Source organism: Chrysemys picta, chromosome 23 (assembly GCF_011386835.1).
Source record: "Chrysemys picta bellii isolate R12L10 chromosome 23, ASM1138683v2, whole genome shotgun sequence".
Taxonomy (NCBI): Eukaryota; Metazoa; Chordata; order Testudines; family Emydidae; genus Chrysemys; species Chrysemys picta.
Window position 1 is genome coordinate 5109115 of NC_088813.1, and position 25866 is coordinate 5134980.

General features: G+C 45.5%; 2 protein-coding genes across 9 annotated transcripts in view; one reads left to right on the forward strand and one right to left on the reverse strand.

The window, feature by feature from the left end:
• Positions 1-25866, forward strand: part of HIVEP3 (HIVEP zinc finger 3) — a 430983-nt gene that overhangs the window by 45408 nt on the left and 359709 nt on the right. The window lies entirely within an intron of this gene.
• Positions 3446-5586, reverse strand: LOC135977229 (uncharacterized). Its single transcript, XM_065576914.1, has 2 exons — positions 5010-5586; positions 3446-4015 (listed from the first exon to the last, which is right to left on the reverse strand). The coding sequence occupies exons 1-2, from the start codon at positions 5584-5586 to the stop codon at positions 3540-3542; spliced, it is 1053 nt and encodes a 350-aa protein (XP_065432986.1). The 3' UTR covers positions 3446-3539.

The following is a 25866-nucleotide window of genomic DNA, read 5'->3' on the forward strand; positions in this document are numbered from 1 at the left end:
CGGTTTGCATGATACGGCATGATTTTACTAGGATACTGTTGCCTGGTTGTGTAATTCATAATTCCATGCCTTGGCTTTGCAGTGAGGGTCTGTTTGTATTCTGTAAATACCCTCAACTCTCTGGATACTAGAGGAATTGAGTCAATGCTGTTTTCATCACTGAAGAACTGGCTCAGAAATTAGAGTATTTTTTTTATTCTAAGTTTTTTATTTAGATTTTCCTGAGAAGCTGCAAACCTGTAAAACAAAAAGCAGAGACATTCCTGCTCAGGTCTAATAATGAAATGATTACTCAGGGTTAAGCTAGCCCTTTCCTTTTAAAGGCATTTCTTTCAATATGGGGTAGATTTGTTCCATGGAAACACAGCAGGAAAATGTAATATTTTTGAGAGAAAGTAGAAATGAACTGCCACTCAGCATAAATTCCCTCCCTCCGGATCCCATTTTCCTGCATTCTGGAACTGGGACAGTTGTTTGCCGGCAGTACAGTACGTTCTCTGTTAAAAGTACTGAGTACTTGTTTTTATATGCTGAATATTATATTCCGTTACCAGCGTGATCAGGTAGGAGTAAGAGGGAGGGAGAGTACACATGTAATATTACATACAAAGAAAACCATGTTAAAATAACATTATGTACACTCAAGGACTCAAAATTAGGAACCGCTAGATTTACAGATGCCCATGCCACCTTAATGTGTCCCCTCTTGTGGCTCCATCCTGTGCACTGAAATGGAGTATGGGTGCTGGAGAAAAAATAGTACATGATTGTGTGATTAAAGACTATGTCATAACGCATATGCCTGTTGCAAGGTGCTGAGTGCCTTTAACCTTCTCTGATGCTGATGGAGAATCATAGAGGAAGTGCCGACAATGAAACTCCAACAGCATGTGACATCTGCCAACATGATGAATGCCCCACAGTGGATTTTCAGACCAGGGAACAACATGAAGAGAGCCCCTCATAGCACTAAAAGCTAACCCCCTCGTGGTTATAAATACAGGCAACCTCTTCATGTCATGCTACTAGAGCTCGCTGCTACTTTTGACACAGTAGATCACAAGGTACTGTTAAACTACCTATGTGACATGGCTGAAGTCGACAGTGCAGGAGAATCATAGAATCATAGGCCTTGTCTACACTACGAGAGTAGTTCGATTTTACTTGCATCGAATTTTTGTAATCGATATTGCAAAGTCGAACGTGTGTGTCCACACTAAGGACAGTAATTCGACTTTGTGCGTCCACACTAACGGTGATAGCGTCGACATTCGAAGCGGTGCACTGTGGTCAGCTATCCCACAGTTCCCGCAGTCCCCTCTGCCCATTGGAATTCTGGGTGTAGCCGGCAATGCCTTCTGGGTAACAAAATGAGTCGAGGGTGCTTTTGGGAAACTGTCGTCATCCGTCCATCACTCCCGCCCTCCCTCCCTGAAAGCGCCGGCGGGAAAACAGTTCGCGCGCTTTTCCAGTCATTGACAGCGCGGACGCCACTGTACTCCGAGCATGGAGCCCGCTGCGACCATCGCTGCAGTTGTGGCCGCTCTCAACGTTTCGCAGCTTATCATAAAGGTTTCCCTGAGGCAGATGCAGAAAAGTCAGGCGAGGAGGCTACGGCACCGCGGTGATGTCCTGAAGTCTGAGAGTAGCACAGACCTGTCAGAAAGCAGGCGACCCAGCGCCGAGGACATCACAGTGGCAATGGGTCATGTTGATGCCGTGGAACGGCGATTCTGGGCACGGGAGACAAGCACTGAGTGGTGGGACCGCATAGTGCTGCAGGTCTGGGATGAATCCCAGTGGCTGCGAAACTTTCGCATGCGGAAGGGAACTTTCCTGGAACTTTGTGAGTTGCTGTCCCCTGCCCTGAAGCGCAGTGACACCCGGTTGCGAGCTGCACTGAGTGTACAGAAGCGAGTGGCCATAGCCCTGTGGAAGCTTGCAACGCCAGACAGCTACCGGTCAGTCGCGAACCAGTTTGGGGTGGGCAAATCTACCGTGGGGGTTGTTGTGATGCAAGTAGCGAAGGCAATCGTTGATGTACTGCTGCCAAAGGTAGTGACCCTGGGAAACGTGGAGGCGATCATAGATGGCTTCGCAGCGATGGGATTCCCAAACTGCGGTGGGGCCATAGATGGAACTCACATCCCTATCCTGGCACCGGACCACCAGGCCACCCAGTACATTAACCGAAAGGGATACTTTTCCATGGTGCTGCAAGCACTGGTGGACCACAGGGGACGTTTTACCAACATCTACGTGGGATGGCCGGGCAAGGTTCATGACGCTCGTGTTTTCAGGAACTCTGGTCTGTTTAGACGGCTGCAACAAGGTATTTACTTCCCGGACCACAAAATAACTGTTGGGGATGTGGAGATGCCTATAGTCATCCTCGGGGACCCAGCCTACCCGCTAATGCCCTGGCTCATGAAGCCCTATACTGGCGCCCTGGACACTGAAAAAGAACTCTTCAACTACCGGCTGAGCAAGTGCAGAATGGTGGTGGAGTGTGCTTTTGGCCGTCTCAAGGGGAGATGGAGAAGCTTACTGACTCGCTGTGATCTCAGCGAAACCAATATCCCCATTGTTATAGCAGCTTGCTGTGTGCTCCACAATCTCTGTGAGAGCAAGGGGGAGACCTTTATGGCGGGGTGGGAGGTTGAGGAAAATAGCCTGGCTGGTGATTACTCACAGCCAGACAGCCGGGCGATTAGAAGAGACCAGCGGGAAGCGCTGTGCATCCGGGAGGCTTTGAAAGCAAAGTTCCTGAGTGAGCAGGGTAACCTGTGATTTTATAGTTTGTGTACTGAGAAGCTAAACCTGCCCCCGTTTCTTTACCCAGGTAATGTTGACTATCCTATCCAGTTACATACCCCCTTCACCCCCCCTCCAACACACGTGTCGAAATAAAAATAGTTCTACTTTGTTAAAGCACACCGTTTTCTTTAATACTGTTTTAGCGGGAATTTTTTAAAACTGGGACGCAGACTGTGGTGCGGGGCGGGTCTAGTGTTGTGATGCGAATGCAGCTTCTAAACTCAAGGATTGACAGGCTCCGCTGCGGTGGGATGCTTGTTTCAACGGAGCCTGTCACCCCTCCTGATCGGGACTGTGTGTATGGGAGGTCTATTTGACTTTGTGGCAGGGGGAGGACGGTTACAGATCCCATGCTGTGTGGCTCTGTGATCCTGTCTAAGGACCGGCGCTTAAGATCTGTAACTGCCCTCCCCCGCCACAAAGTCACAGAGCAACCCACCCCCCCCAACATTACATCAAAACAACCTCCCAGACTAACCGGGGCAACTAGTCACTGCATCACTGCACTGTGTATGTGCCCTGCTGCTGTGCCTGCCCCCGACTATGTACCCTGCCAAAGGAGACTGTCCTGTCCAATTTCCAACCCCCTTTCCCCTCCTCCTCCAAAAGAACATGATTGAAACAGTAGTTAACAGAAACGAATTTTTTATTATCAACTACACATGGCATTGGGAGGTGAAACTTGGACGTGGGCTTGTGTCAGGCAGGAAGGAAAGAACTTTTCAAATTTTGGGAAATGAGAGCCTTCTGCTACTAGAGCTCTCTGCAGGGGTGGAGTGAGAGTTAGCAGGGACTCTGCCGCCTCTCCTTCTTTGCACTTTGGGTGAGGTGGGTATGGGACTTGGTGGCGGGGGAGGGCGGTTAGAGATGGACTGCAGCGGGGCTCTGTCCTCCTGCCTCCGTTCCTGCAGAACATCCACAAGGCGCCGGAGCGTGTCCGTTTGCTCCCTCAGTAGTCCAAGCAGCGTTTGAGTCGCCTGCTGGTCTTCCTGCCGCCACCTCTCCTCCCGATCCATGTTGGCTTGGTGCATTCGGGTCAAGTTCTCCCGCCACTGGGTCTGCTGTGCTGCCTGGGCTTGGGAAGAGGCCATAAGCTCAGAGAACATGTCCTCCCATGTCCTCTTCTTCCTACGCCTAATCCGCGCTAGCCTCTGGGAGTGTGATTCCAGGCTAGGTTGTGAGACAGTCGCAGACGGGGCTGTGGAAATGGGAAAAAGGGAGTGAATTCCTCTGAAAGATAAATGTAGTTGTGAACAAAGAACATAGTCTTTCTCTGTGAACAAGACCATGCACAGCACCTTTCACATGCGCACTCAGCACAAGGTCGAATTCTCGGCCTTCGCATTCTGTGCCTGGGGTCTTGAACAGCACATTTGAGAAGCGAGGCAGCACAACGGAATTTCTGTTGCAGGCAGACATGGTAAGCCGTACACTTGTGGCAGTTTAAAACTTTTATATTACCACTGGCCTCATTTCACATTTAAATCAATGTCAGTCCCTGCTGCCAGCAATCCGGCAAGCGGGAACTCTGCCCCTGTCCCACCCCCTCGCGGCTGTCCCCGGGAATGATCCCTTTCGGCTGCCCCTCTCCCGCCTCCACCGCGTGGCTGCAAACCAGCGGTGACAGTTCTGTAAAGGAACGGGAAAGCAGTCCCAACACTAACATTCCCCTACCTAATTAAAAGCAGGTCACCATGGCCGACATCACCCTGATGAGGATCTCCGAGAGCGACAAAGAGAGAATGCTCCGGGAAAGCCTCCAAAGACCAGGGCCGTATGCCGCCCTGCTGTGCAGAGCAATGATCCCCGAGTACCTGATAATCTCGTGGCGCGGCAACGTGTCGTACTTCGGAGGACCCAATAAGGCCGCTCTCCCCAAGAACCTCATGCAACGGCTTTCAAGTTACCTCCAGGAGAGCTTCATCGAGATGTCCCAGGAGGATTACTGCTCTATCCCCGCACATATAGACCGCATTTTACTGTAGCTGCAGTAGCAGGGAATACACAGTAGAGCGGCTTGTGCAGGACAATCACTGAAAACCGGACATTGCTAGATTTCTTTTCAAAACTTGCACTGCCCCTTACTAAACCGTTAAGCGCCTAGGGCACACTAATCATGAACAACCCATTCTTTTAATTGTTAATATTCCTGTTTTGTTAAAAATAAATGTTTAGATGTTTACAACACTTACTGGCTGATCCTTCACCAGATTCTGTGTCCGGGGTAATGGCTGGGGACGCTTCGTAGGGGATCTCTGTAAGGGTGATGAAGAGATCCTGGCTGTCGGGGAAATCAGCGTTGTGAGAGCTGCCAACTGCCTCGCCCTCCTCATCTCCTTCCTCATCTTCCCCGTCCCCTAACATGTCTGAGGAACCGGCCGTGGACAGTATCCCATCCTCAGAGTCCACGGTCACTGGTGGGGTAGTGGTGGCGGCAGCACCGAGGATGGAATGCAGTGCCTCGTAGAAACGGGATGTCTGGGGATGGGATCCGGAGCGTCCGTTTGCCTCTTTGGTCTTCTGGTAGCCTTGTCTCAGCTCCTTGATTTTCACGCGGCACTGCGTTGCATCCCGGCTGTATCCTCTCTCTGCCATGTCTTTAGAGATCTTCTCGTAGATCTTTGCATTCCTTCTTTTGGATCGCAGCTCGGAAAGCACGGACTCATCGCCCCACACAGCGATGAGATCCAAGACTTCACGATCAGTCCATGCTGGGGCTCTCTTTCTATTCCCAGACTGCATGGCCATCACTGCTGGAGAGCTCTGCATCGTTGCCAGTGCTGCTGTGCTCGCCACGATGTCCAGACAGGAAATGAGATTCAAACTGGCCAGACAGGAAAAGGAATTCAAATTCAAATTTTCCCGGGGCTTTTCCTGTGTGGCTGGTCAGAGCATCCGAGCTCGCACTGCTGTCCAGAGCGTCAACAGAGTGGTGCACTGTGGGATAGCTCCCGGAGCTATTAGCGTCGATTTCCATCCACACCTAGCCTAATTCGACATGGCCATGTCGAATTTAGCGCTACTCCCCTCGTCGGGGAGGAGTACAGAAGTCGAATTAAAGAGACCTCTATGTCGAACTAAATAGCATCGCAGTGTGGACGGGTGCAGGGTTAATTCGATTTAACGGCGCTAACTTCGACATAAACGCCTAGTGTAGACCAGGCCATAGACTATCAGGGTTGGAAGGGACCTCAGGAGGTCATCTAGTCCAACCCCCTGCTCAAAGGAGGACCAATCCCCAACTAAATCATCCCAGCCAAGGCTGCGTCAAGCTTGACCTTAAAAACCTCTAAGGAAGGAGATTCCACCACCTCCCTAGGGAACCTATTCCAGTGCTTCACCACCCTCCGAATGAAAAAGTTTTTCCTAATATACAACCTAAACCTCCCCCACTGCAACTTGAGACCATTGCTCCTTGTTCTGTCATCTGCTACCATCCTCTTTGGAACCCCCTTTCAGGTAGCTGAAAGCAGCTATCAAATCCCCCCTCATTCTTCTCTTCTGCAGACTAAATAACCACAGTTCCTTCAGCCCCTCCTCATAAGACATGTGCTCCAGCCCCCTAATCATTTTTGTTGCCCTCTGCTGGACTCTTTCCAATTTTTCCACATCCTTCTTGTAGTGTGGGGCCCAAAACTGGACACAGTACTCCAGATGAGGCCTCACCAATGTCGAATAGAGGGGAATGATCACGTCCCTCGATCTGCTGACAATGCCCCTACTTATACAGCCCAAAACGCCGTTAGCCTTCTTGGCAACAAGGGCACACTGTTGACTCATAACCAGCTTCTTGTCCACTGTAATCCCTAGGTGCTTTTCTGCAGAACTGCTGCCTAGCCATTCGGTCCCTAGTCTGTAACAGTGAATGGGATTCTTCCGTCCTAAGTGCAGGACTCTGCACTTGTCCTTGTTGAACGTCATCAGGTTTCTTTTGGCCCAATCCTCTAATTTGTCTAGGTCCCTCTGTATCCTATCCCTACCCTCCAGCGTATCTACCACTCCTCCCAGTTTAGTGTCATCTGCAAACTTGCTGAAGGTGCAGTCCACACCATCCTCCAGATCATTAATGAAGATGTTGAACAAAGCTGGCCCCAGGACCGACCCTTGGGCACTCCGCTTGATATCGGCTGCCAACTAGACATGGAGCCATTGATCACTACCCATTGAGCCCGATGATCTAGCCAACTTCCTCTCCACCTTATAGTCCATTCATGCAGCCCATACTTCTTTAAATTGCTGGCAAGAATACTGTGGGAGACCATATCAAAAACTTTGCTAAAGTCAAGGAATAACACATCCAGTGCATTGAGTACATTAGCTTTTTCCATATCCTCGGTCACTGGGTTGCCTCCCCCATTCAGTAAGGGGTCCACACTTACCTTGACTTTCTTCTTGTTGCTAACATACCTGTAGAAACCCTTCTTGTTACTCTTAACATCCCTTGCTAGCTGCAACTCCAAGTGTGATTTGGCCTTCCTGATTTCACTCCTGCATGCCTGAGCAATATTTTTATACTCCTCCCTGGTCATTTGTCCAATCTTCCACTTCTTGTAAGCTTCTTTTTTGTGTTTAAAATCAGCAAGGATTTCACTGTTAAGCCAAGTTGGTCACCTGTCATATTTACTATTCTTTCTACACATCGGGATGCTTTGTTCCTGCAACCTCAATAAGGATTCTTTAAAATACAGCCAGATCTCCTAGACTCCTTTCCCCCTCATGTTATTCTCCCAGGGGATCCTGCCCACCAGTTCCCCGAGGGAGTCAAAGTCTGCTTTTCTGAAGTCCAGGGTCCATATTCTGCTGCTCTCCTTTCTTCCTTGTGCCAGGATCCTAAACTCAACCATCTCATGGTCACTGCCTCCCAGGTTCCCATCCACTTTTGCTTCCCCTACTAATTCTTCCCGTTTTGTAAGCAGCAGGTCAAGAAGAGCTCTGCCCTCCAGCACTTGCACCACGAAATTGTCCCCTACACTTTCCAAAAACGTCCTGGATTGTCTGTTCACCGCTGTATTGTTCTCCCAGCATATATCCGGGTGATTGAAGTCTCCCATGAGAACCAGGGCCTGTGATCTAGTAACTTCTGTTAGCTGCTGGAAGAAAGCCTCGTCTACCTCATCCCCCTGGTCTGGTGGTCTATAGCAGACTCGCATCACGACATCACCCTTGTTGCTCACACTTCTAAACTTAATCCAGAGACTCTCAGGTTTTTTTGCAGTTTCATACCGGAGCTCTGAACAGTCATACTCCTCTCTTACATACAATGCAACTCCCCCACCTTTTCTGCCCTGCCTGTCCTTCCTGAACAGTTTATATCCATCCATGACAATACTCCAGTTATGTGAATTATCCCACCAAGTCTCTGTTATTCCAATCACATCATAGTTCCCTGACTGTGCCAGGACTTCCAGTTCTCCCTGCTTGTTTCCCAGGCTTCTTGCATTTGTGTATAGGCACTTAAGATAACTCGCTGAGAACAATGGGTCCAAACCCTCTTTTCCAGGGGACCTCAGTAAATGGTGGTAAATAGTTGCTATCCTTTTCCCTAAAGTGCCTCCTCTTCTCTTCAGCATCTACATGAGACCAGTTTGGAGGGTCATAAGAAATCACCTTCTGGATGAAGAGCATCTGGCTCAAACTCAACCTGGGCAAGACCGAAATGATGCTGATTGAAAGGGGGAAACATTTTGAAGTAGCCAAAATTCCCTTACACTGCATGCATGTACCTCCTATTTGTCAAAGTGCTGTGATCCCTCAGGGCGCTCTCTGACTCATCACTGACCCAGATGATCAGGTTTCTGCAGGTATAAAAGAGAAGAACTCGGTCCTTTTTTTCTAATAGGACAGTGTCTTGATCTGGAGTCTTGTTGATGGCACTAACATCACTGGAGTTCTAGTTCCTCTCTCCAGTGACTGGTCTTCCAGCGTCTATTTTTTCTTCTTACCTTATCAAATTTTGCTTATTATGAAGGATTTCTTGTACAGAATTCTGCTCAGATGTTTTAGAATACTTCTTTTGCCTAAATGGGGTCTCCATAAAAAAGACAAATAAAAATGTGGAAGTTGTATTTAGGCCAGCATCGCTCTTATTAAAACAGATAGAAAAGCTCTGGTCAGTTCAGAGTGATCTCTGCATGGGTAACATGGGTGGCAAGCAAGACTCTTAATTCTTTTAAACTTTTTTCATTCATCTGTCTTTTCACATGTGGTCTTGGCGGTGATTCTAGCTATCTCAGAGAGTAGTGCTTTCTACCAGCTAAGGAACCAAAGATATTTAAGTCCAAGATATTTATACAAAATGTTAATAAACAGAGATTTTGTTGTTTACATATTTGAAGTACCGAATGTTTAGATAGCATTTGGATCCTGTAAATTGTTCTGAACACAATTTTATAAATACAGTATATTTTTGCAAATTTAGAAAGCAAATTCCTTTTTTTTTTAATTGGCCAAAAATTAATAGCCTTTGGTTATTATATGAGGAATCTATTACCTATTCTATGTGTACCTGTAGAATGTATTGTATACCATTTATTTAATGTGTGGAGTTCCATTCTTAGATTCGCTATTGTCAGACTGTACTATAACCACTGGGCTATAGATCCCACTTATTTTCCTTTGTTCCCACTCTGCGCACTCTATTATTTTGCTAAGTTTTTAAATCATTATTATTTTCTCTGTCATGGAGGCATTCTCTATATTTACTTAAATTGCCAGGGTTATTCTTGTCAATCCTATTTCTTTAATACCTCTTTCTTGCTGACATGCATACTTGTATTATATATTCTTTCTGCATGAATTAACAAAACAAAAAAGTTCATAATTGCAGAGTGCACTTATGACTTAGAAATTCCATTGATGGCCCTTGGAGCAGCAAGCGCAAGCAAATCTGTACCCTGCTGATCGACCTACAGCTAGTCCTTATGGGAGGAGGTACAATATGCTGTGTAGCCCTATTGAAGTATGCCAGAAATCACACATCCCAGATTATTTTGGGAGTAATCTTTCCTTTTCAATCATCTACCTTTTCCACTGGTTTCACCTCAGTTTGACGGAACGACTTGATCTGAGGGCTTGTCTACACTGTGTGGTAATGCACTCAACCAGGCGGTGAGTTCTAAAGCATACTAACATGATGTGCATTTGAACCTGCTGGTGCACTTTAACGTGGTGCTGTTTGACAGATTGACACAAACACCCTTCAGAATACCTCAGCTCTCATATGGAGGGACCATTGCCAGGTCTTAGAGAGGGAGTACAATTTCAGCATCCTGTTCAGTCCTTGGTCTGCCTGCTGAGACAGCTAAGGAGGTTGACAATAGTAGTGCCTGTTTGTGTAATTTGGATACCTGTCTATTAGTAACTGCTCTGAGAACCACCAAACAAGGCAGCTACCAACCTTGGCAACCATAAAGGTGTAAGATTAGATGCCTTTACTGATCATCTGACCCATTCAGTCACCCTTGACTGACGATACTTTTAAAACTTGTGGGATGCTGTCAGTGGTCTGTTATTGGGACAGCTGGTTAGCCTCCACATATCTTGATAGGCCACAGGACTGAGAGTCTTAGGTTCTAATACTTGCTGTACATCTGACTCTGTGTGACCTTGGAAAAAATAACTTAAACTCTTTGTGCCTCAGTTTCTCCATTTGCAAAATCAGGTGACTAAAGCTTATCCATTTTTGTCAAGTGTTTTGAGCTGTATGGATGGATAGTGTTATATAAGTGTGAAGTGTTGTCATTGTTTATTATCTTAGTACCTGGAATCAAATAATCAAATACAACAATAAGGCCTGGTTTTATAACCTGGAGGTGTTTTGCCATTTTATGCTGATAACATATCTGACAGCAGCTTTTTCTGCGACTCTGAGAAGTAGAATTTATCCTCCTATTTTGCAGTGTTTTGAAGATGCATCCATCACTATTCCTCTTCATTAAGGCTGTGCAGAAAGTGCCAGATTTTTGGATCCATGTAAAAGGTGCCTGAGAAGAAGAAGCAGGGCCAGCGCTTCCATTTAGGCGACCTAGGTGGTCGCCTAGGGCGCCAGGATTTGGGGGGCGGCATTTTGCCGCCTTCGGTGGCAATTCGGCGGTGGAGGGTCCTTCCGCGCTCCAGGTCTTCGGTGGCAATTCTGCGGCGGGTCCTTCACTCGCTCCGGGACCCGCCACCGAAGTGCCCCGAAGACCGGGAGCGCAGAAGGACCCCCTCGCCACAGAATTGCCGCCGATGACCGGGAGCGTGGAAGGACCCCTGCCTAGGACGCCAAAAACCATGGTGCCGCTCCTGAGAAAAAGCCTAGAAAAAAATAATGTAAAATAGTGGCTTCAGTGTTGTCTCCAACATTAACATGTTAGGAAACCATTCACGTCTGATTAGGGATGGCTATTGTATGTTGCAAAATCATGAAGACAGTATATATGTGATCTACCTAGCACAGAAGAATCCTAGATCTACAAATGTTGTGTGGCCTTTCACCTATTGAAATGCCAATTTGAATCCAGGTTGAAGTCCTGAATAAAAGAAATTCTCAGCTTGTTTCAGCCTAACTCTTCCCCAGGAATAGGACAGAAATACTTACTGAAGAGCCATTGCACATAAGGTACAGTACCACAGCTAGGGGCTGTAATCTCACTTGTAAACTAAACAGTATTAGATCAATACTTGAATGGGAGACATCTAGGGAAATCTCTGGTGTTTCAGGAAAGCAGTATCGATAACTCAGGGGGAAGCATTCTATACCAGCTGTGTTGAGGAAGATGGATGAGGTATAAAACGGAGTTCTTAGTCATTTGTGGTCATTAAAGCTCTGGTAGCACTTTGCACAAGAGTAGGATTATGAACCACGGCAGCCTGGCCAGATTCTAATCTGGGTACATTCTACTTCCCTAAAGTCCAAGTTTTTACATAATATTTCACTTTCTAAGGGTGGGATTTTCAAAAGTGCCTGTGTTACTGCGGAATACAAGTGCCATTGACCTTCATGTAAGTGCTTTCGAAAATGCCACCCTACAACTTTTGTGAAAACAGCTGCCCTATTCCATTCCAGATTGCAGCATTTCATTGGGAGTGAGTCAATTCTTTCTCTAGTCTGGTGGTTCTCAAACGTATTTGAGTGTGCACCCCCTTCTTTGGTCTGTGGTAGTTTGCGCCCTCCCCCCCGCCACACAAGTACATGTACCGATTAAAAAAAATCAACATGCAACTCTCACTAAATATTAAAAACAGTGAGGCATTGATTCGAATACGGCCAACGATCCATTGTAATAAGAGCAAAAACAAAACTGTGATTGTGGTCGATGCTTACAATTAAACGTGCATTAACGTACAGATGGCAACGACTTTGTATAATGCTCTGCTAGCTTGTCAGAAATCCGTCAAAATGCACAGCGCCATCTAGAGTCGAATGCACAGCGCCATCTGAGGCCCTGATATGTCTGGAGGAATCCGCTTTGCTAGTTATTCATTGCTGCGGGTGAAATGTGCGCAGTAAGTCCCCCCCCCCCAGTTTCTCACGTCCCTCCCCCCCGAATACATTCCATGACCCCCCCCCCTTCCGGGTGGTCCACCACCCAATTTGAGAACCTCTGCTCTAATGTGTAAATTGCTTTGAGGTCCTTCAAGATTAAAGGAACTATGTAACTACATGATATTATTAATAAGAAAATTTGATCTAGTAAAGCACATGCTTGAGTGTTTGCAGTATATATACTTAGTGGTTGAAAGCTGGAGTCTTTCACATTAGTTGACAGTCTTGCTGTTTATAGACGATAAGTAGTCTCTGGATCTTAAACAAACCATTGTATAGTGGGGGGAAAAAAGGCAGGATAAAAGTCACCTGTGATCATCAGAAATGTCATGTCCTATATCCTGGATGACCTGACATTGTCTTGGGGTGGTGGTGGTGGGAAAGGTGATTTTAAAAATATTAGAGCCTTTCCAAGGAAAAGCACATACAAGTCACGACATTTGTATTAATGTTTCCCAAGTGCTGCTCCTTTCACATGTCTGTGTTTTCAGTGGTGCCTTTTTAAAATTCAAAAGGGCCTGCAAGCCTTTAAACACAGCATGTGTCCAAAGTGTGGAAAATTCTCTTTGAACAGACATAGTATTTAAAAAAACAATACCCAGGAAATGCTGGATAGCGTGTGCTGTGAAAGAGGGGCAGGCAGGAGCTGGTATTTTCAAACCGAGAATATCTGATTAGACATGGACTTTACGGTATTGGTGTTTCTCTTCACCCTGTGCTGTGTAAGACTAATACGCATGTGTATTTGTGTGATCTAGACTATGGTAACCTGGCTATTTGAGTGCACGCTCTGGATGCATCTTATATATTGACTGTAGCCCTTTGGTGCTGAAAGGGTTATAATTTTCTTGAGTGAACCAGATAAGGCCAGTTTTTCTCTGAAACTGTATGGCTGAAACAGAAGCGATGTGATCCTCTTGAACTCATGAGGAGGGGAGGGAGGAAGAGAGAAAAAAATCTAAATAAAATGTGGTAATAAAGTTTTGACAGTAGTTTCAGGTATAACTTTATTTAAATTATCATTTGAATGTGCATAGGCAGAAGAGTAAAAGTGCACTTTTTTCCCCATAGGCATCTTACCTATAAAGTTGCTGTTTTGTTATAAAACAGTATCTTTAAACTTTATCTAGAATTTTATTAAATGTCTGATTCCTAATTCTTCAATGGGGCTATGAGCAGGTGCATTGGAATTGCAGGTTCGGGTGCCTAGCTCACTTTTGTCAGGGTCTTTCTTTCTAAGGGATTTTCACTTTATTGCTGGAGATGAACACACTGGTTAGAATTTACATTACATTATGGCCTGCCAAAACCAGCCATGATCTAGAGAAGTCTGTCTGTCTGTTACTACTCGCCCTGCATCGATATTAAAGTTGTTGAACTGATTGATTGCTCTGAACTTTCCGGATACACCAAGGAAGATTTATACGTGCTGAATACTCATCTGTCCTAATGTTCAGTTGGTTTCAGTGAAGCTTGAATATATAGGCTCCAGCCGATACCACGTTGTGCTGAGATCTGGTCATATCTCACAAGCTAAATTGGTCACAGACTTGGATGGAAGGCCTTGCCCTGTTCTCAGGCTAGTGTTTGAACCACAGTCGCAAAAGGAGGAGCATTTGGTGCATTATCCATTAATCTAGGCTGGCCTCTATAATTGACAAGGAGACGTTGTGCCCTTTTTAATCTAAGTACAACTTTCCTGGGAACCAGATTAAGTAGTTATTTGGAGTGTACCATTATCTGATTATCAAAATACTGATTGATGGGCAGTGAACCTGGGGAACGTCCGACCCTGTAGCTGCTGCAGTGCATGTTATAGGGAGAACTTCTGTTTTAAAATGAGTCTAGGCCAACTGGTCTATTTTAGCCGGCAGTTCAAAACCTCTGCAGTAGCTAAGAAGCTTCCTGGATAAAATGGGACTCCCTCAGACAGTCTCTGTATTATGTTCCGGTGTGTTTGCTGTCACGGTTGTTTTTTTCTTTTTCTGGCCTGTGGACTGAGTGTCCAGAAAAAGAACCTCCCTCCCCACTTTAGATCGTTCAGAACAAAGAGGTACCTTTTTAATACCAATCTTTACCCTTAAAAGAGCAGCAGGGGCAGATTTTGGTACAATCTTGGGAGACCAGAAGCAAGTAAAATGACTGTATTTAAATTAAAATACTTTCTTTACCAGGATCTGTATGAATAAAATAATAGTTTGACTTTGCACCATCGTGCCTTTTACCAAGAAATCTGAAAGCACTCTACAAGCATGAATTCAGTCTCACAACCATATTATAATCATACACAAATGGGGAAACTGAGGCGCAAAGCAGCAAAGTGACCATAGATCAAGAGGTTGGTATAGGAATGCTGAGTGCTTATCCTGGCTTGGAGCTAGATCACTGGAGAGAGAGGAAGGGTAAAGTGTCTGCTTATCTTGGGGCTGCGGAGTAGGGGGAAAGGAGAAAAAGGCCAGTAGGGAGTATCCACTCCTTTTAGTATTTTTCTTCTTGGGCTAGGACTAGCTCGTGGGATGAATAAAGTCTTCCTCAGGATGATCGTCTACTCTACAGGACAATTACACTTGGCATTTATTTGCTAGTATCCTCAGAGCTGGGAAGCTAGAACTATGACACATAATTACAAAAAACCACTAGGATTTAAAGGGAGAAGGGAGGAGATAGGGAGCTCCCAGAGAGAGGGAATGGGTCCATGCCCTCCCCTCTCTAGTGGGTCTGTGGTTTGGGTGTGCAGGGAGGTTTGGAGCTGGCGCCAGGGGACATTTTCAGCAGAGAACCTGGAATCGTACAAACCTTCCTGAGATTGATGAAGGATGCAGACTCACAGCCTGTTCTCTGAAAGGGTTGCTCAGATTCACATTTCAAGCAAATCTGGGCGCGGTTCAGAGCCAGTGCAGGACTCATTTATGGTTTTGTGTTTGAATTCTCATAGAAAATTGAGTTTTCCCATTGTTTGCACTTAGAGCCTGGTGATTTTAGCGAGTTTTTGGCTTTAAGTTTGTTCAAACCTGAAAGCTAAATTCCTGTGGGGGGAGGAAGGCGGAGGAGGAGAGAATCCACACAGGTCAAAAGGCCTCAACAGGTTCCGTTGGCCCCTTGTGAATTTCTCCCAGCCTGTGCCCCAGGGAGTGGAGTTGGTGGTTCCTGGGGTATGAGTGAGAGCTTCTCCTGGCTATTCTTTGCGGGGCAGCACAATCCTTCCCTTCACCTCTCCGAGTATGCTGCTTTCTCATCCTGGGGCTCAGAATGACACAGGCCGTGTTTAAAGAAGAGATTTGTGCTATAATGAGAATCCTTTGCTTTCATTAGTGCTATTTGCATAGGCTCAGAGCGTGGGGCAGATAAGAGGCTTAGGCCATTTAGTGTAGAGAAATGTAAGGTAATAATTAGGTTAGGGAAGAAACCCTTCCTAGTTCTGCTGCACTTCACTGAGCAGCATAAAGATCTAGGGCAAAACTTGGAAATCCCTCAGTTCAGTGCTTCAGCCGCGGGAAGAATATTCACAATCCCGGGTGCATGCAAAGGATAATATCACCCTGAGGAATACTCCCCTGCTCTCTAAGACAGGAACTAACAAGGCCCGACCTGAAATTACTTGTATTAGTATTACCATAGTGGCTAGGAGCCCCGGTCCTGGAGCAAGACCCCGTAGTGCTAGGCACTGTACAGACACAGAACACACAGACAGTCCTTGAAATGCTGCCTGACTTTCTGTTTGCTCCCATACTTAAAACATACTTCCTCTGTATTTAAAAGCCCTGGCTCTTCAATGTTCGTGCTGTGCATAGAGCACTTCTCACTCTGCAGGGTGAATTCCATTGACTGTCATTGTGCTCCTGTTGGGATATTAAAGTGCCAAGTCTCTCTGTTGGGGCTACCTGACTGGAATTTTAAAAGTAATGGAGCAGGATGTTAACAGGACACTCTTGTGTTTTTAATACTTAAGAATTCAGTCCTGCAGTTGGATCCATGTGAGTGCAGGGATGTGCTCAGCCAGTGCTGATTGCAGGATCGGGACCTAAATGTAGGTTTTGTTGAAAAGACAAATACAGCGCAAAGGGGTAAAAGATCTGGATAGAAACATATTTTTAGTTAGGTTAAAACTGTTTTTCCTTTTTAAATGTGATTGTGCTCCTTCTCTTGCAGTGGTTTTAGCTCTATGCACCTGTTTGAGAAATGATGAGAAAGGAAGGGCTCAGAATGTGAGAAGTGCTTTAAAATTCTACATCCCCAATAGCAGCTCAGCTTCAGGATGGTTTGTCGGCCTTATTTTTCATTCTTAGCAAGTTAGAATAGTGTCTGTCGGTGCTCCAAACCACAGGCAGGATTTCTTGGTCGCTGGTTCCACATGGGGTAATCAATAGGCAGAGGAGGCCAAATACAGACCACCAGAGGATTTTGAATGGACCCCCAAATCTTTTTAATTACTTATTATCATCAGTATTGTTATTATTTTGTATTATTATTTTCTCTGGAGTCTGGACCTTGATGAGCCTTTAACCAAGAAATTTGGACCTTGACAAAAAAAAATTGACTATCCCTGGTCCACGTGATCACAGATCCCATAGTCTCGCTCCTGACCCACATCCAAGTCTCTGGAGGAGTAATCTTTGGCAGCATGCAGGACATACAGGGCCATCCCCGGTGATCACACCACATCTGGTTCCACTGCACAGGCCTTTGGTGTAATATCAGAACCTTCACGAGGTGGTTTGGAAACAAGCTGAAATATTGTTTGTTTGACTAATATGTTTTGTTAGAACGCCATTTACTTAAAAGGCACCTTTCTTTAGGTGCTTGAATGAGAGCCTTTCCTGGGAACAGTCACATTCTCGGCATGTGCTATTCTGCAAATTATTAAAAACTGCCACATGCCAAATATATACATTTACCAGGCTGATGGAGCACTCTGCACCGATTGGTTAACTCTGCACATGATTATTAACGAGTGATCTGCCTCCACTTTTTGTACCAGTTGTTTTTCAATTAAACATAAATCTGAAGTGCAGCTGCACATTCAAGGGGACTTTTTATTCCTTTTAAAATTATAGCATTAGCCAGGACTAAACCCTGTAACTTAGTCTGAGAAGGAATCTCTCTTAAACTCCTATTTTCAGTCCCACTTAATTTTCTAACGCATTTTTTGATTGCCAACCGTAGGTGAATTGGCTTGGAATGTTTGAGCAAAGTTGGTTCAAGTGTGTTTTGTTATGGGGGGAAATACACCACTTTCCCCACTTTAGGAGTTTTGATATTATGTTCTTGTCTAACAGACTTACGGCTACATGCATATGGATCCCATGGCTAATCTGCAGAGATTGAATCCGGAACAGTATTAAAAAAGCACAAGCTCCTAGCATTGGAGTGAAAGAGTTAACACAACTTGCTGGAAGTAAACAGCAAACTGTTGTAGTTACTGGGACCAGCCACTAGAGAGAGACACAATCACATGCACTAAGGCAAAAAGAAGAACAGGAGGACTTGTGGCACCTTAGAGACTAACAAATTTATTAGAGCATAAGCTTTCGTGGACTACAGCCCACTTCTTCGGATGCACTAAGGCAGTGTGTTACACTAGTCTGACTCAAACATGGCTCAAGGAATCTAATTTAAAATTGGCATAAAGGTAATCCTCATTAAGGAATGGAAATTAATACTCTTGTGGGGTAGGGGTGAAGTTTATAAACTCTCAGTGATATTGCAAGCAGCTCTTGACTTTGACCGACTAGTAGCTAGCTTGTCAAACATTAACTATCCTCAGTTTTGACAACTATAACTGACATTGTATTTACATCATTGTTACTGATAAGCTAATTGTCTCACTTTTGACATCCATCCAATCTCTGCTTGATAGTGCATCTTCTGTCTTCCTCATCTCCGATGCTTTGCAACATCCACTGGGATCAAAGAAAAAGAAAAGGACTATAACTTGGACACTGACCGTCTCTAGCCAGCTGCAACTTCCCAGTTGTCATTATACTCCATCCGGCAGCCACTGGCAAGTGCATGGCACATGGTAGCATCTGGAATAAAACTCAGATTCTCTTGCTCACAAAGCAGGTGCCTTCACCACCTAACGAACGTAGAGGAGGATCTTTGTTAGCTGCTATGACTCTCAGGACACACAGCTGAGCAGTTCTGATTCTATCCAGTGGAGGGAGATGGTGTGTAACACAGAGAGAGAGAGAGAGAGAGAGAGAGACATATTTTCACAAATACATAAGCAAAGAACAAAACATGTGACTTCCCCTTTAAGAGGAATAATAAATAAAGTGTGTATCTATTATATTTTGCTGCTTCAGTGCATTTATGATGCATCATGCCATTTGGATAGAACCCTGAGAGGTCCCAGAGCTTAGGGTGACCAGATAGCAAGTGTGAAAAAACAGGACAGGGGTGGGGTGTAATAGGAGCCTATATAAGAAAAAGACCTCAAAATCAGGACTGTCCCTATAAAATCGGGACATCTGGTCACCCTCCCCAGAGCTGAGAAAATTTCAGCGTGTAAGACTTCACAAAAATTAAGAGTAAGATTTTAAAGTACTCCTGGATACACAGTGCAGAATCCTAAGCACAAGAGTGAGATGTTTTAACATTAATCCAAAACAAGTGAGTCAAACTGTATGAGTGAGACTTGGCAGGGCTGACTCTGGGTATGAGCTTACATCAGAGACACTGAAATGCCTTTGCTGCTTTTTGCCATTCTGACTCAAGATTTTCCCTGTTAACTCTTTCCCCAGATGGTCCCCAGGAAGCCCCGAATGATGCCTCTTCCCCCGTTGTTTGTACCTCTCCCACTGTGTTCTAGCCCTCATGCTGCAGCCACCCCCCAAGGCCGTAGTGGACTAGCCAGGGATCTCTCTGGAGTCTGTCAAGGCTGCTTCGTTTAACGCCGCCAAATGGGTGGAGTGCAGCTGTGCTCCCCCCTCAGAGGTGCTGAGCACGTCCAACTGCTGCTGGACTTGGGAGTGAGATTTTTTTTTTATATTCTTTGCGCCTGCCTTTGTGGAAACACAAATCACGTACATGCCCATCCCGAGATTGCACCTGACCTGACTTGACTTAGCCACAGAAATTAAAAAAAAAAAAAAAACACCAGTACCCACATGATCCCAGTCTGATCTGGCCCCAAAACTTCATTATCCCATGTCAGTAAACAACCCCATCTGGCACTTATCTCACCCCTCCCAGATGCCTAAAAAACACTTGCAGCATATCTGGAAACATTTCAAGTCCATGTTCTGGCACACTAAGGGAGGGAGACCAATTAGACAAGCCTGCAGGAGTCCTCTCCTGTATCAAGAGAGCCTTAGTTCAAATGCCACTACCATGGCAAAATGGCACTAATTCAGCATCCTGCATGTGAGTGTGCATGCTGGCTTCTGGGTGTAATAGCTGATACAGTCTGCGTTCTTTTGCCTTGTTTCCTTCCTTGTTTGTGCACTAGCATCTCAGCCAGCCCAGCCCAGCCCTGGAAACAGGCCTTGTTTGTTAGTGTGGCTTCTGTCTGCTGCCTTGTGCTTCTGCAGCTGCAGAATGCAACAAATTGTAGGAGCAGAGTGGCTATTTCAGCATAACTATTACAGCGCTTTCTTTCACTGATTGCTATGGAAACTGCCATTTTCTTTATTTACATAAGAACATAGGAATGGCCATACTGGGTCAGACCAATGGTCCATCTAGCCCAGTATCCTGTCTTCTGACAGCGGGCGATGCCAGGTGCTTCAGAGGGAATGAACAGGGAATCATCAAGTGATCCATCCTCTGCTGCCCATTCCCCGCTTCTGGCAAAAGAGATTTAGGGATATGCGGAACATAGGATTGAGTCCCTAACCATCTTGGCTAATAGCCATTGATAGACCTGTCCTCCATTAACATAAGGAATTCTTTTTTTGAATCCACGCTTAATTTTGGCCTTCATGACATCCCTGGCAAAGAGTTCCACAGGTTGACTCTTTGGTTTGTTTTAAACCTGCTGCCTATTAATTGCATTGGGTGACCCCTGGTTCTTGTGTTATGTGAAGGGTTAAATAACACTTCTTTATTCACTTTGTTCACACCAGTCATGATTTTATAGACTTCTATCATATCCCCCCTTAGTCGTCTCTTTGCTAAGATGAACAGTCCCAGTCGTTTTAATCTCTCCTCATGTGGAAGCTGTTCCATATCTTGAATCATTTTTGTTGCCCTTTTCTGAACATTTTCGAATTCTAATATCTGTTTTTTTGAGATGGGACGACCAAATCTGCACACCGTATTCAAGATGTGGGCGTACCATGGATTTATATGGCAGCAATATGATAGTTTCTGTCTTATTATCTATCCCTTTTCTAATGATTCCCAGCATTCTGTTCGCTTTTTTGGCTGACACTGCACATTGAGTGGATGTTTTCTGAGAACTATCCAGGATGACTCCAAATTCTCTTTCTTGAGTGGTAACAGCTAATTTAGATCCCATCATTTTGTACGTACAGTTGGGATTATGGTTTCCACTATTCATTACTTTGCATTTATCAGCACTGAATTTCGTCTGCCATTTTGCCCAATCACCCAGTTTTGTGAGACCTCTTTGTAAATCCTGGCAGTCTGCTTTGGACTTAATCCATAAAACCAGTACAGCATGGCCAATAGCAGGGCAAACTCCCCCATACCACCCTCTGTAGACAGGTACAATGTAGGTAGCAGTGATGTGAGCAATATACCCATAGCTCCTCTCACTAACATACCTCAGTTCTGATCTCAAATGACCACCTTTAGGGGAAAGAGGGGAATTAAGTCCTTGACTGCTCTGCTGAGAATGCCATCCTTGTTGGCAATCACTTGGTGTTTTTTATGAAATGGACATAGAGTATGTCTACACTGCAGTTAAAACCCTGGGCTAATCCATGCCAGCTGACTCAAGCTCACAGGGCTCGGGCTAAGGGATGTTTAATTGCATTGTAGATGTTTGGGCTCAGGCTGCAGCCTGAGCTCTGGGACCCTCCTACATCGCAGGGTCCTAGAGCCTGGGCTCCTGCCCTAGCCTGAACATCTACACTGCAATTAAACACCCCTTAGTTTGAGCCCAAGAAGCCTGAGTCATCCGGCATGGGCCAGCCGCAGGTGTCTAATTGCAGTGTAGACACACCCTGAGGGCCTGATTCTCCTTTGCCATGCACCTCACATAATCATTTACCAGTGCAAAATGAATGTCAAACAATTCCATCATGGTTTCAGTGGCGTTTTATTCCGACTTTGCACGGTTGTAACCGACAATACATAGTGCAGAGCAAATGAGAATCAGGCCCTTAAACCTTTCCAGGCTGGGTCCACAGACTAGATGGTAACAACATTAGGGCCTGGGCCTGGCCTTGACTTCTGACCTTGAGGTGAAAGATTTCCATATCTTGTAACTAATCTGCCAAGGCATTCAATCTCTATCACTTAGAACAATTTAACGTAGGTCAGATATTGGACCTAAACACAACTGACATTGTCCTTTTTAGAAAAGTGTCCTAGATGGTAGAGGAAGCTGTGGACTGGACCCTGTTTTGGAAGGAAGCTCTGTTCATTAAACTTGCAACTTGGTATTTTTTTCAGAGGGGAAGGAGGACTGAGAGAGGTTTGCTACAGTTTATTTGACCTAGTTAAGAAAAATATCAAGTTGCCTTGGGCAAGTCATTAATTTACACGTACTTCCTCCTGCCTGAAGCATGTTGCAGAGAATACTGACTTGTAGACAAGTGAAGATGCTCACTTTCACAGTTCACAGGAAGTCTGCCCAGAGTTGCAGCTGCCTTGTGGTATTTTGGTAGCTAGAACTGACATCCGAAAGGAAAGGCAGCAAGTCTGCAAGAGAACTCCACGATCTGAGACCTCAAAATTCACCTGGGATAGTGTGAAACTTTCCCTTTTGTTGCCTCTTTGGCAGAAGTTATAGGTCCTTCAACATTATTTTTACATTTAACTTTAGTGCTGGATTCAAGCATTGCTTTGTGGGCTGAAGTTCTTTCTGTAAAACAGCCACAGCATGGACAGAGCAAGCTTTCTGCATGTGGTCCCCCCCAATGTACCTCAGCCCTGATCAACAGGGAAGGGGGCAACCGTATTTAGGGGGAAGATGGGAGTGAAACCTCCATGACCCATTCAGCTCTCATCCTCTCTGCTGTGACAGTGAATGGGAGCAGTTGTGGTGATGCTCTGTGCCACCTGTTCACTGAGAATGTGCAGGGCCTCTGCAGACCCACTTAACTGGGGCTACTTCAGCACGTCCTTTTCCAAACCCCACAGGCTTCCCTTTGAATATATATGTTGTATGGATTTTTAGAAATACTGTATGTCACAGGTGTGGAGGGAGGGAGGAACAACTTTCTTTTACATAATGTTATGCCCTGTAGTACATTCTAGAAGATTCAATCGGTTTTGGTCTAGAAGTCAAAACCCTGTACTCTCCAGTCGGTGGAAAATATTTTCTTAGTACTGGAACCTCACTTTTCTGAAACTCCCTGTTACTAAGACACAGGTCTATTTTGGGTAACAGTGTAAATTCCCACATCTGTGCAAAACCTGAACTCTCCAAACATCATCAACATACTGTCTCCCCAATGTCATTTACATAACACACATTGTTATGCAGATTTAAAACAGCCCTCATGAAAGTTCTTTTACCTGTGGCAGAGCAGGTGAAAACTGAAACTGGCAAATCCCAATCTCAAACCACTCAGTGGTCTAATTGTCCTGAGTGCATCTTGGCTTCAGTGGTTTAGGAGATAGCATTTAAAAGAAAGATGAACAATGTTTTTTTGGTAACTGTGGCAACAGATTGAAGATGAAATCTTATTTGATGAGTCAGTACTGTGGTCATTTGGGCAGCTTTGATTTTGCATAGACAACATTCTTGCAGATTCCTAAGCAACAGTTTGCTCGTTAGCAGGGAACAAGTTGAGTGCAAGAATCAGGGAGATGAGTGGAACTGAGCTCAACCTCGGCAAACGTGCAGAAAATTCACTGAAGGACTCTGCTGACCAAAACTGGAAACCACACACAACCTGGCAGGGCTTGGGGGAGTCTGGAGCAAAGTAAACTCCCCAGGGGGGTTATTTATAGATGCAGAAACAGTAATGACCAGTCAAATATAAATTAAAAAAACACACACACAAAAGAGCCAAATTAGAAATACCTTCTATGTTGTGATCCTGAATGTTGCACATCAGCTGTGTACATGTGTGTACTGCACTATCCTTGTAACTCTGCCCTGGAAGACAGAGTTTTTGTCTACTGCAGTCTCGTGCCTGGTCTTGCAAAGTCATTCACTTTAGGTTCCAGTGCAGTGCACCAGCTTTAGTGCACCTATCAAAATAGAAGAGGGAGCAATTTTATGCAGCTGATTCTTACCTGAGCTGCAAAAAGAACAGGAGTACTTGTGGCACCTTACCACAAGTACCTGAGCTGGTGTACAAAGAGGAGTTTCCATTTTTCCTAAGTGCTCTGTGTCAGAGGTACTGACTGGGTAGGAAGGCACTGAAAAAACAAAACAAAACAGGAACAAGAATGTTATTGATGTGTAATCAGAAGAAAATGGAAGGAATAGTTCTTTTTCATCTCCAATGTTTACTATCCGATCATTATATCCCTTCCCCTGAGGGACCAGTCACCCTCCAGCATATGTCCAAGTGCCTTGTCCTGTTTGGGTTTAAATGATTCAAGCAATGGAGATTCAGCCACTTCCATTTGGGGACTATCAGTCCAGCACATGTCATTGAGGGGGATCTACCAGATGGTCAGCCCAGATTTTCTTTTGTTTTAATTCCATCTTGTAAATGTGGAGGCATGGGCTCTGTGGGTCTGCCATGGTGGGTAAGGCACTCAGGCACTCCAGCAATGAGGGCGGTATAAACACTTAGGTAGCCTGGGCAGTGCTGATCACTGTTGGCACTTAACCAGGAATAGTACTTATTACCTCTGCTCTCACAACTCATCCAAAGCAATTCATCTCCCTCCTGGGTGTTTATGCTCTTCACATACTTGTGGATGGTTATTCTAGCACCCAGAGCACTTAGAGGCCTGATATTGGGAGTACAGAATTCCCCCACGCCCATCAAAGTCAGTGAGCATTGAGGTGCTCCGGATGCCCTTGGTTGTCCTGGAGCCGTGCTGTTGTATGAAGAAATCACAGCACCATCTATTGGTAGAGAAGCAGCAATGAACACAATTCTCCCTGATTTGTGGATTCAGGAAAAAGGGCCTGATGGGGGGGGAAATGACTAATATTTGTTGTCTAACGGTTTGTTTTGATTATTTCCGGTTCAGATGTTGGTGAGTATGTGATTATTTTTCCTGGCCTCTTTAATTTATGCTGTGTTCTTGATGAATGTCTGAACTCTAACAGTAATTGCCCTAATATGCAAAGCCCTTGGAAAGATAATGGGGTTGAATGTAACAGGAGATTAATCAGACTCCAGCACAGCTTTTGAGTGCACATTGATTGATCCCATGTTAGCACTAGGCTTAATGCTCTTGAGACCTATAGAGAAGGGACCTGGGTTTTACAGGAGAATCCTTCACTGATGCTGATGACTGCTTGATTCTGCCCTGGTTTCTTTGCCACCCTTCAGCTCCTCTTGGGCCGTAGTCTTTAAGCGCTGTCGTTACAAGGCTCTGCCTCCTCCTGTCCCCTGCTGGCTGTTGTTTAGCGTGGCTCACTAGTGCCCCTTGACTGCGATTGCCATTGAGAACGCAGCTAGTGAGGAAGCCAGGATCAAGATTGGCCGATGGCAGGGGGAGGCGGAGGGCACACTGCATTGTGTAGGGATGGTACTGACACGCTGCATGGCCCAAAAGCAGGAGGGACAGACTCCATCAGAGAGGAGTGATTACAAAAAGCAAAGAAGGGACAAATGAATTAGGGGATAGAGCGGTGGGAAGAGAGAGGCAACGAGTGAGAAGGAGAGCGAGGTGGAGAGAGGTGTTGCCCAGATAACAGCCAGAATAAACACAGCAAGACTACAGGAGAAAACTGGGGGGCAAGGAGAGCAGAGACTTGAGAAACTGGAGCAGAGACGGGGCTTTCAAGAGTCGAGAGAGAATATTGTAAATAAACAGCTTCTTAAACAGAGCGATGCCAAAACTGCTCCTTTCCACTGAGATGCGCCGACGTTTCGAACCCATCACCGCCTGCAACCGTATGTAGGGAAATTCCCCTCCCCCATCTAGAAAGTATTCTTTGTGAATGTGACGTCAAAGTGAACGTCCGATGAAGAGGTTTGGAGAGAATAGACGATAATAGACTGCTAGCGTCACTGAGAAATCTGGCAGAGAGCATGGGGGGAGGAGGGATCCAGAGGAGGAAGTTTTGGGGGCAGAAAGAAGCTGCAACCTTCCTTAAAGGGTCTCTAGAGCATCATTTAGCATGATAGCTAAAGTTCTATGGCATTAACCTGGCGTCTTTCTGTAGTGTTACCCTTCTAGGGGTCCCGGTTAGTGAGACCTGTCAGGATTCTCTCTCTTGTCCATTGGAAACATAAAGCTGCGTGTCCGTCTTG